The sequence below is a fragment of the Mesoplodon bidens genome, assembly GCF_964165515.1.
Source record: "Mesoplodon bidens genome assembly, chromosome: 16".
Classification (NCBI taxonomy): domain Eukaryota; kingdom Metazoa; phylum Chordata; class Mammalia; order Artiodactyla; family Ziphiidae; genus Mesoplodon; species Mesoplodon bidens.
In genome coordinates this window covers 55845639-55858004 of record NC_138173.1, presented here as the reverse complement: position 1 = coordinate 55858004, position 12366 = coordinate 55845639, and the positions used below count along the sequence as shown (strand labels likewise).

The 12366-nt window shown below is 36.5% G+C and overlaps 1 protein-coding gene across 6 annotated transcripts in view; it reads left to right on the top strand.

The window, feature by feature from the left end:
* TRPS1 (transcriptional repressor GATA binding 1) overlaps window positions 1–12366 on the top strand; it is a 262196-nt gene that overhangs the window by 42720 nt on the left and 207110 nt on the right. For 3 of the 6 annotated variants that reach the window (XM_081258829.1, XM_081258830.1, XM_081258831.1), the window contains 2 exons: window positions 1729–1888; window positions 4943–5871. In XM_081258829.1, the coding sequence (XP_081114955.1) occupies window positions 1852–1888; window positions 4943–5871 (966 nt within the window). In that variant the 5' untranslated portion in view covers window positions 1729–1851. The remainder of the gene's footprint in view (window positions 1–1728; window positions 1889–4942; window positions 5872–12366) is intronic. The other 3 variants (XM_081258834.1, XM_081258833.1, XM_081258832.1) reach the window with 2 other exon arrangements.

Below are 12366 nucleotides of genomic sequence, written 5' to 3'. Positions count from 1 at the left end.
TTTGGTGGAATAATTCATTTGATTATCTATGGCAAGGTTATTTGAGCAAGACTATTTCATAAATGTATGTGTGTGTATATATTTTTCTACATACATATTTATATACATACATATTTATATATTCATATAGATGAAATAAAACTAAATAATAGTTTAAAATATCTGGGTAATAATAGAAAACTTAGATTCCTTTTGCTGTGAAGGTGCCATTCTGGGAACATAAGTCATAGTCGTTTATAGAAAAAAATTTTTCTTGTATATTTAAGCATTTTAATCAGTGAGATGAAGTAGTTACCAGAATTATATTTTAAGCTCTAATGCTGATTGTTTCCACTGCATAAACCTGTCTTAGTGATACTGTAACACAGAAATAGTGCAGTACGCTATTGCTTTTTTCTAATAAACTCTTCTACCAAAAATGCAAAGAAAACTTATAGATTTAAGTTTTAGTTTAGGAGGAGATAAGAATAGAAATTGAGATTTTTGCAAATGGAATGCCTCATATCTCAGTAATAAAAATTAATACAGTTAGAGCATTTTTAGGAAGCTAAATACATTTTGAACCTGCTTAACAATCTTGGCACGTAATATGCATTCATGTGTTTGTACAGGTGGAAAATGATGTAAATGTGGGAATGCTCACTGTTACCCTCTGGTCCCCTAGCCAGCCCCCAGGTCGGTTTTTATCTCATAATTAAATAGAGGACTGAAGTTGGCACTTTTGAGCCTTGTAGTGCTCATTTAGGTTCTTCAGCTCCTCCTTGCCCAATTCACTTTTCGTTCATTTTTTGCCCTGTTGCCTAAATGGTTGTCTATATTGGACCTTCTGTAACTGGCATTTTGAACTTTTGTGGTAGTCAGTGTGAGGGATATTGCTGTACAGTAGGATGAAAAAGTTTAAAACAGAGTTGGCAAAACTGATGAGTAAGGCTCATTGATGTGATTATATATATCTATATACACACACACACACACACACACGTGTATATATGTAGTACATCTGTTCAATTATATTATGACCATTAATGCAGTATCTGCCTCAATAATTTCATTCAGATTAAAAAAAAAAGATGATATAAGGATGGTTGAATGCTGGTTCAGTCATAGCTTTACAATCTTATTTATCAAGAGTGAAAATATGACTTAAAAATAGCTAAAAAGATAATACATGTTATAATATGTAATGTTTCTATAACTCTTGGTAAGGCATACTTAGATCTGATGCAAAATTCCTGATGGCATTGAAGTAGTTCTTTTCTCAGCCTCATGGTATATATACACTGGTACTGTGAGTCTGGAGGAGACTAGTTATGGGTACAATTCCATGTCTTTAGCTGTGACCGTGCAGATAGGCAAGTGCACTTTGTATCTTTTCCAGAAGCAGGCCCCCTCCATGATTACTAATTAAGATGTTTTATCCCCACCCCAGAGTAGGTAAGTATTGTGTTCCTTAAGGTTCAAGGGGAGTTCGAGGTTAACTAATTTTGCCAACAGCACAGTCTGCTGTGAAAATGACTTCTATAATCTTTTATATCATGTTCCTCCTTCTCCTGTTGCTTTATTAAAACCCAGGGGAGGGAGAAAATCTTGCTCAAGATTTACTCATGCTTTTATCAGGTATCTTTCAAGCAGCTTGCGGTGCTGGCATATTAATGTGTTTTAGGTGTGATCCATTAAAATATGTTTACATCATTTAGGAAGGAAAATATTTTTTGTTTTGTTTTGCAGATGTACAGATCAGCTCTCAAAATGTCTTCTGTGTCTTCTGAGCGTCTTCTAAGACAATTGCATTAGCCCTCCTGCTAGTTGACTAATAGAATTAATAATTGTAAAAAAGCACTCTAAAGCCACATGCCTTATGAAGTCAATGCTGGGTATGATTTTACAAGTATGTGATCTATTTTTTCAAGTGAAATTGTTAACTGGAAAAGTTTTTGGCACACAGTACAATGTCATGCAATCTGTTATTTGTCTTAGAGCTAATAACTTGAGGGTGGGTCTGGTCTTACGGTATCTAACTTATGAGTTGCTAGGGGAGTTTCTTCCACTTGGAAGTATTGCGAATGTGCTTATATTTACATAATATGTCATTCTGAAAAATTATAGCGATGTAATTCCAGTAAAAAATTATTTTTTCTCTAACTACTTCAAAGTGCACTCAACTAAATTAACCATGATTTTTTTAAAAGCAGCTAAAAAGAACATGCCCCTTCCCCCCAGAACAACAAAAAATAAAACCCAAATGACCTCTCTGATACTTCTTTGAAGTTTTAGCAGTTTAGCATTCTTTGAAATGTATATTATTAAGGGCCCTATTCAGTGAGTCATATGGGTTGTAAAGGTCTGTTCTTGGGTGAAAGAATGAACTGAAATTTGAAAGGATGATAATTTAATCAAATCATATTTTCTCTCAGTCACTATAGATGCTGGTTGAGTAGTTTTTAAACTATGACCCATTACTGTTCTTCATGATGATAATAAATCAGCAAGATCCAACTTTTTTGTTCTGGAAAATACATTACTTTTTTTCAATTATTGACATATTTATATCTGTTCATTTCTAAGTTTTTTATCTTAGTTCCCTTGCTGTGTAAGATGTCGCTGTTTCCCTCATCACCTTTACCTTAATATATGGGCATAAACCATTTTCTTTACATTTGAATGGAAGGATAATCTTAATGAATTGGATTATTTCATCCTTTTTTCTTCATGAATCCTGCCTTTCATATAGATTTTTATCTTTTCTGTGTAGCCTTATTTATTTCATCTTGGTGCATCACTGTTAGATTTTATTTATATGATGGAGGAAATGTTAAAATCCAATGGAAAAACAAACAGGAAATTCTGGAGGGAAATGCATGAAATGCTGTACCAAATCATCACAGTTTTGTATGCAGGAATGACTGATACTCTATAAACTAGTATTTCCTTTTCTATAGGCCAAGTTAAAACTATATTTTTTACTCAAACTCTTATATTTTAGACTGTAACTTATTTCTTTCAAGCTTCCCTTTTATTCTTTCCCTTTTAGTTTTCCCTTTGTTGACTACCAGTAAAATTGCCCTCCAGTCTTCCATGTGTTGGTACAAGTTCCCAAGTTCTGGCTGTTCTGACAGAGGAATAGAGGTCTAAAATGTCAACAGCAACAGATAAGACATTAAAATGCAAACATTAGAAGATCAATCAGTTAGCCAGTGTTCCATTTTTTTTTTAACGATGGTTACCGGACTTAGTTAATTTTAGGAGCTAATGGTAATGACCCCAAGGTGAAGACCATACTGCCTCCCTTGCCCCCATGCCAGGCAGGTTTACATGCCTCGTGACTGTCACCTTCACTGGAAACTCCAAATGGTTTTTCTTTGGGTTGTTGTTCTCGTTCCAAGTGGGAGATTCTATGGATATTTTGATGACTAACATTCTTGGTGTATAAGAAGAGCAGTATACTCTCTTAAGTACAGTTACGCTATTTTTGACATTATTCAAGGAAGTGAATTATTACCTTGTAACTGATTCCTTCTCCTGTATCTAGTGCATTATCTTGGTTCAGTGATTCATATTATACAAATTTTGCTTGACCAGCTTTTCAGAAGCGAAGGTTTACCCATATATCCAAAGCCAGTGTGGTTCCTCAGCACTTGTGGGAAATTATAGATGAGAATGACTAAAACATGCTATTAATTTAGATTTTCTAAGGACATTTTGGATAATCATGGTGTAACTAACTCTGTTAAATTCGCCCTTGTGGTAGCATCAGCTAGTAAAGAAGGTGGATTTTTCCAAGAGACAGTTGGGGTGACGACATACATAGCCCTGGCAGTTTTTCGGCTAGAGGATTAAGGAACACAGGCCATGAAAGTCAGTTCTCCACAAGCCTTTGTTACCGCATTCTTTTATTGACACTGTACAATTTATTTCTTATCTCCTTATACCCTTAGAGTTCTGATTCATTAGACTCCCCACAATGTTCTTATGTGGACCCTAACTTGAAAGGCACAGTTGAGCTAGCATGTGAAGGTGAACCATAGGAAACTGCTAACAGTTTGCCATGTTGAACTACGAAATGGCAATGTCACATGGTTCAATTGAATAGTTTACTTTCCAGTGTGCTCCTGATGTTGGGATTGGTACTGTTTCCACCATGCTGTGCCTAGAAACCCTGGCCTTAGGTAGGTTCTCATCATGCCAGATGGAGTCCCAGTAAAACCCAACCTGGCCACTATGATGTGTACCAGGTCCCCCTTCTTTCAGGCAAGTCCCCCAGAGGGGGCTTAAAGTAATTTATCGGTATGGCAGAGATAAAACATTTGTTATCTCCCATTTCTGAAAGTAAAGGGGCAGTTTTCACTTTGTTTATAACATGCTCTTTCTGTCTTTTGACTAGAGAATATTTTGGTTGAAACTATATCGATATCTTGGTTGCACAGTGTGTAACAATATCGAGTTTCACTTTATAGTCATTTGTATACACATATACGTATCGTAAATAAACATGTAATATATATTCTATAAACATAAACAGGTGTATCTATTCTATAAATGTAACATGTACATATTACACATAGTATATAACAGATAAATATAGAAGCGTTTACCTATCAACTCTTAAGAAAGAAGCTGAGCAAAAAATATAATTGGCAGCCAAGATTAAGTAATAGGAATGATAGAGCTAGTAATAATAATACCTTGGTATTCACAAAACCATTTAAAAATAACAAATGAGCCACCCTTTGTGACAAAAATAATTCTAAATGTAAATCGTTGGCATCAGTCTCAATTTTTTGCTATTTTTAAAAAAAATAGCAGATTTTTTTTCCTGGAGAACATTTTTTATTATGTGCCTTAAAAAAAGCCTTGAATAGAGTAAGTAAAATGTTCTAGATTAGACTACATGCCTGCAAATTTCAACTAACCCTGTATCTTCCTTTTCCTTGTATTTTTACAGATATGGTCCGGAAAAAGAACCCCCCTCTGAGAAACATTGCTAGTGAAGGCGAGGGCCAGACCCTGGAGCCTGTCGGTACAGAAAGCAAGGGATCTGGAAAGAACAAAGAATTTTCTGTAGATCAGATGTCAGAAAATACGGATCAGAGTGATGCTGCAGAACTAAATAATAAGGAGGAACATAGCTTGCATGTCCAAGATCCGTCTTCTAGCAGTAAGAAGGACTTAAAAAGCGCAATCCTGAGTGAGAAGGCTGGCTTCAATTATGAAAGCCCCAGTAAGGGAGGAAACCTTCCCTCCTATCCACATGATGAGGTGACAGAGAGAAATATGTTGGCTTTCTCATCTCCAGCTGCTGGGGGAGTCTGTGAGCCCTTGAAGTCTCCTCAAAGAGCAGAGGCAGATGACCCTCAAGATATGGCCTGCACCCCATCAGGGGACTCCTTGGAGACAAAGGAAGATCAGAAGATGTCACCGAAGGCTACGGAGGAAACAGGGCAAGCGCAGAGTGGTCAAGCCAATTGTCAAGGCTCAAGCCCAGTTTCAGTGGCCTCAAAAAACCCACAAGTGCCTTCAGATGGGGGTGTAAGACTGAATAAATCGAAAACCGACTTACTGGTAAATGACAACCCAGACCCGGCACCTCTGTCTCCAGAGCTTCAGGACTTTAAATGCAATATCTGTGGATATGGTTACTATGGCAACGACCCCACAGATCTGATTAAGCACTTCCGAAAGTATCACTTAGGACTGCATAACCGCACCAGGCAGGATGCTGAGCTGGACAGCAAAATCTTGGCCCTTCATAACATGGTGCAGTTCAGCCATTCCAAAGACTTCCAGAAAGTCAACCGTTCCGTGCTTTCTGGTGTGCTGCAGGATATCAATTCCTCACGGCCTGTTTTACTAAATGGGACCTATGATGTACAGGTTTGTGCTTTGTATTGTGATCTCTTTGTAGAGAAAAAGTTGTTAGTAACGAAATGTGAATTTTTACATGTTTGTTAAAATCAAGCTCCCAATACCAAAGGGGTAGCCTGCTCAATGGAGCAGAAGAGACAGACGCACTCTGTAGCTGTTTCATCCAAATGTGTATTCAGAGTTATCTTTAGCCTCTCATCATGGAAAATAATCCCAACACTTCTATTAGGCTGGGAAAAGTTTTTTTCATGGAATTAGCTTGGCTTCATATTTCTGGACATATTTCATGGTAATTTGATGTTTTCAGAGTCTTCCAAAAATGGCACTAATCTTTATGGTTCTACATGATAGTAATTCGTGCTTTGTTCTAGTTTTAGATTATAAATCTTTTGCTATAGCCTTTGCTTCAGGGAGGGTCTTTCCTGTGTCTTGGATGAGGGTTTAATTTTACACTCTGCCAAACTGGACCAGAGTTGGGTCACACTGATGGTTGCAGAGATGTACTACTGAAAAGGCAACATAATTGCAAATGAAACTTTGGAAATAAAATTTTACATTGATTTAAAAAGAAGTCACTGTGAGTGTAAGTACTAGGGACACCAGAATGACCTTGGTGTGGACCAATAAAGCATTCCTTCCTGCGTTTAAAGAAAATCATAATTTATGAAAGCATTTAGGAGTAATTTAGATTTCTACTTTTATTAAAACTGGCATACCTTTTTGATCTACCCTTTCTGTGTTAGCTTAAGGCATATGTGAGATTAAAAAAAGAAAACCCTACCATTTCAAATAGAATGAAATGCAGAATGGACCCTTAAGTAATGTATTCATTTCATTTTAGCAATTTTAGTATAGTTGAAACTGACAATCAGCTTGAGAAAGTGTATTAGTTTCTGTTACAGTCTGTAGATTTTTATTGTATTATTAGGCCAGGGATTTCAAAACATATTAGGTTTAATATTAACCTTCTTTAGGAATGATTAGAAGAAGTACCTGAGAACTAATGAAATCGCATCACACTTATTTGACCTCCTCAATCCCTGAAAATATCAATCATTTTTATCAACTCAGTAGCTACAGCACATTTGTTCTAGACCTCTCTTTTGACCTAGTGCCAATTAAGAAAGACAGGCAAAGGGGTTATAAATAACAGGTAGTGAATATATTTTGCAATACTTGTAAGAAGGATCAGAAGAGAAATTGCCAAGTCCTTTACAAACGTCAGAATGGCAATCTTTTCACTTTAAGGGAGATAAAGAAGAACTCTTAAAAAGCCAGTTTCATCTTTGTAAAGCTCTCAAAATTCCATCGTACTTTGTGAATTTCCACAAATAGAATGATTTCTGTGGCGCAGCAAATTAAGCCAACATAGTTATTATGCATGAAAGCTACATGCTTTGAACTGCTGTCTTATTAAAGATCATTTCACTGGCTTGTGTCAGATACACTCTGCTGTCAAACTATGATTGGAAAGCAAATTCGTGTTTTAGATAAAAGGGTTAGAAGTGAATAATGTCAGTATGTGAAATGGTGTTTTATAATTAGCGAGGAATATGATGTTAATACCTGGATTTCCGGCCGGGGTTTCAGTTTGTTCACTCTGGGGACAACTTCTGAGGGAAGCTGATCTGGGCTGTCAGGAAGGCTCTAAAACGAAGATTACTAAGGGCCTATAGTTTGGAAGAATTCAGATTTTTAAACACACTTCCATTTCCCCCAAACAGTTATTTGTTAGGTTCCTAGTTATTTATAGTAAAGTTTATGTTTGGGTAGAATGAGCTGGACACTTTTCCTGGGCAGTGATTTTAGAAATAAAACAGATGTGGGAGCTATCTGAGTTTGAACTAATAGAACTAGAAATAAAACAGCTGATCCTAGACTTTGCTGTCTCCTGAATCCTCGCAGCAGTGCCCAGTAAAGAAGACAGAAATGGTAGGAAATCGCACGGAGGGAGATAATCTTGTTAAAATCAATTTTTTTTTTCAAAGAGAAATAATATGGCTAAAAATAGAAAACAGCGATCTATGGAAAAAGTGACTGATTCTTTCAAAGAAACAATTGGAGAGAGAAAAGAAGCCTAAAGAGAGTTTAACTTTCTTCCGTTTGGGAAAAGCACACTAAATGTACTTTAGGCCAAATGTTAATCTTGAATACTTTACACACACACCAGATGTTGATGCAGAAACATGTCTGAAGATAAATAACTGATTAATATTTTTATGCTGAAATAAATATCAGGCAGCTTTGCTATATGCATAAATTGAATAAAAGCACATCTGAAATCCCCCTTTTTCACCCACATATGTTTGTGTTGCTGAAATGCCGGTTGAGAGGTCCTTTCCTTGGCATGTGAGCTGTGTGGAGACTAAAAGCTGTGGGAAGTAAAATGCTGACTGCAGAATTTCTTTAATGCAGTTTTGTCAGAAATTGATAGCAAGTTAATGGCTTATGTGTATTCTGATAAAGATGTTGGTAAATACGAGAATTAAAGACAAATAATCATTCCATTCCAGGAATTATTGATATCAATCTGTAATTTAAGCTAGTTGAAGTAATAGATGAGCGATTCATTAATCTTTTTCAATTAGACTTTTTTTTTAACATTCAGGACAGTTGGTGGTTAATGATAGATTTATGACATTTTAGGCCAAGAAAAAAGGAACAGAAGCCAGAAGTAAAGGACTTAAGAACTCTGTGGCTTTGATCTATATTTTGGTTTGGCATGGATGGTTTTAAATAATTCAAACTGACTTGAGTGCAAACATGAGATATACGGTTGGGGAAAAATAAATAATTTAAACAAATTTTAAGATTTCTAGTTCCAAGTTCAGATTATTTGACATATATTGGAGTTAATAATTGAAGTTTTGACATGGTTTTACTGATGGTATCCACTTCTGTGTAAGTTTTATTACACATCATGAAGTCAAAGAATTACAAATTTGTAAAAATAGTGTCAAACAACGTTTCTTTGTACTTCATAATCGACAAAGCCCCGGCCAGATAATAGAGGTCGTTTTAAAGGGCCATCATAAAAGCTGGACAGTCATTTCTGAGTCTGTTGAATTCAGATCCCTCACACACCATGAGGTAGCATACCCAGCCCTGAAATCAGAAGAGATATAGACCTTTACCAAGAAAAAAATAAGGAAAAATATAATGGCTAGCTTAGGACTCATGGACTTGACCCAGATGTTAGTTTCTCAATTTTTAAATTTCCACTGCGTGTTTTATCAATGATTGTGCTTAAATTTTTAAAACTAATGGATGTGGCATGGTGGCTAAACCCTTCATGCAATTTTTACTACCTGTATTCAGCCCTTGAGGCTCACGTATAGACCGATAATAGGACAAGAGATTGAGTTCTTCAGAAAGTAATTACAGCCTCTTTCTTTCTAATCTGCTTTATTATGCTTATATTTAAACCATCGCTGAATGGAGGCCTGCATTGTTAAACGGGGACTTTGCTGTTTCATTAGGGCTTAATGTGTGGTGCATTAGGGTGTTTGCATCATCTTTATGGGGGAGCTCTTAGCCCTCAGATCAAGTTATAAAAGTCGGAGTCTTGTCAAGTTGCGCTTCCCACGGGAAAGTGTTTAAGCTAGCCCAAGTTTATAAATGCTCACAATGTATATGGTGCCTTTTCATATAAGGAAACCTTTCCTGTTATTCTGCATTATTCAGGCCTCTAAGAAGGGAGCTACAGGATGCCAGCTATTAAATTCATTTTGCCCCTGAATGATATTTTAAGGTTAACAGAAGAATCTCAGTGATTGTCTTGTGTTTGAGTTAGGAGCACTGCGTTTCTGTTTTATAAATATTTTTTATCAGAGTTGCACAATATGTCATGTTAGAAGCAGGAAGAACACATTTTTGAGCTAGGAAGTCATCTTTTGTGTTTGTATGTTCAACATGTTTAACTCCATGAGCTTTATAGATTCTTCACATGTGCCCGTACATTCATTTGAACAGGGGGTTACAGTTTGGTCTGGAAAAAAAGAAAAATCCAGAGAACATTCATCTCATTTTGGTCTATTTTGAATTTTCTTGAATTTTAACCTCCAGATATTTATTTTTTGCCTTGCCATTTCCTTTGATCCTGGAGCAGGAGGGAAGCTGTAGATCTTAGCAGGTTCTGTGGCTTTGTTCTTCTGAGTTGAGGACAATTGCACTTCAGAAACGCTGGTGAATGAGACTTGAATCACTTCAGACTCTCTCAAGAGTATGGAATGTTTGGCATATGAACCCATACTTATTTTCAGGACCGTGTCTCTTTAACAAGTAATAAAGTGTGCAAAATAAAACATATGCTCACCCTAAGGCCATAAAAGCAAAGCAATGTTCTGGCATTTACCAGGTTATTTTCATCATGAAGATAGCTGAGCTTTATAATGTAGCCACCCGGATGGAATAGTCTGACCATCTTCATTAATCCTTTTACCTGCATGATGGTTAAATCTCCATCTGGCTTTGTTACAAGAGGGTCAGTATGATAAATGTCAGTCCCTCTTTGATTTTCAGTCTATTTGCCATTGTTTAGAGAGCATGTATCACTTTCTTGAATATCCGTATTTCTCTCTAAGCAGAATGTTTAGAAGAAGGAATCATGGTTATCAGTGCATTCAATCGAATTTAGCATTATTCAACTCAATAAAAATTTTATCTCCAAATGGCATGTTCTGCTAACCATATCAAGTCAGCAGATTATTCAGTGCTTTTTGTTTCTCAGGTCATTGTAATTATAGCATATGTACAGCTGTTGGAAACACAGATACATAAGTAGTATGCTAACTCCAGGAAAAAGAGCAGTTCTCTTTCATTTTCTGATTTCCTTCCTGGAGTCTGTGTCTGAAAATCGTTAGATCATAGACCTCTTGAATTCTTCATCATATGATTCTAAAGTTTAAAGTCAATGTTATGCATGTTCAGAATATCAGAGAAGACCGTGTTTAATTTTAATTGGAAATCAAATAGAAAATTTATTTTTCTGTATTACTTTAAATATGATCTATCCTTCTTTTATTTTTTAGCTTCCATAATCAAAATTACACATATGTCCTGTTTTTTCCCCCAATTTTGGATTCAGTCCTAATAAGAGCTAGCATTTATTAAGGGTTTCTTATGTGTATATGTAGATCTAAGCTCTTTACGTGTGTTAATTAACTCATCTTCATAAAAACCTTTGAAGTTGACACTACTATTATGTCCATATTAAAAAATGAGGAAACAGACATGGAGGGATGAAAGTAACCTGCCCAAGCTCACAGAGTTGAAGTGGGGTAAATGGGGTGTAAACCAGGGTAGATAGGCTACAGAAAGTTGTCTTCACAACCACTATGATATATGGCCTTCCCAATTGTAAGACTGAGTTTACTGCAACTAGAAAAGCAATGGAAGACCGACCAGCCGCATGTAAGGGAGGTGATATAAGACTGGTACACCAGGGCTGTTTGATGCATACTCTGTGAATTGCATTGAATTTGGGGACTTCAGTGATTCCTTTGAGATGATCTCTTATCCAAACCCTGGAGTGTAATGCTGCCTTATTTGAACTTACTAGCTTATAATTGAAATCATTGAAAAGAGAATTAATTTTGCTGATTTGTCTTTTCTTAATTACTGTGATTCATTTTCACTGGTACTTTGGCTGCAGAAACTAGTTCTGATAGAGTGCATAAGGGCCAAATTTTGATTTTATCAATTAAGGATGAAATGTTTTATCCCCACATTAAGGGACACTTCATCCATGTATTTGATTTACTTCATAGTCCCCTTGTTTGAAGGACTTCGTTTTAGGATTTTATGATTCAGTAGATGGTCTGAGCATTGTATTCCCCTCTTTTGATTACTAGGCACAATTTAGGTTGGTTTTTCTATGAATATTCAGTGTTAAGGAGATGCACCCAGCTTCCATTTATGTTCTCCAAGGCTGGGTAGTTAAGGTTTTACTCTTTGCCTTTGAGTAAGTAATGGAATGGGTGTGGAGGCAGAGGAACTCAGAATACTTTTAGGTTGTCTAACTTGAGTGTACTCATTCCCCAGCCGTGCTCAGAGCTGTGTGAGGTCCCCAGACGCTGAAAGTGAAGAAACTGGGGGCTACCATGAGGGGCTTGAGAATGCAAAGAGAGTCTAATTGTCCAGCAATTCTCCTTTAATATTTAGATGACCTGTTGATGTAAGATAAAGAACACCTGCGTTCTTTCATGAGTCCGGTAACTTATTGGGAATCTTAATAATAAACAATGGTTTGTTCTAAGACCTGTTTTTCCAGCTGATGGGCAGGTAGCTCCACCTCGGTATTCCAACTGGCATCTCAAAGTCGACTTGTGTAGAAGTAAAGTTGTTAGTTCCTTCCCTACAACAACTTTGTGTTCCTCTCCTTTTTTTCTAGACTCCCATTTTCAAGTCCATCAGGCTGGAAATGTCAGTTCTCCTGGATGTCTTTCTGATTTGTATCTCTCTCCAAACAATGGAGTGATTTGTCCTGTCTTTCCTTCTTTATCC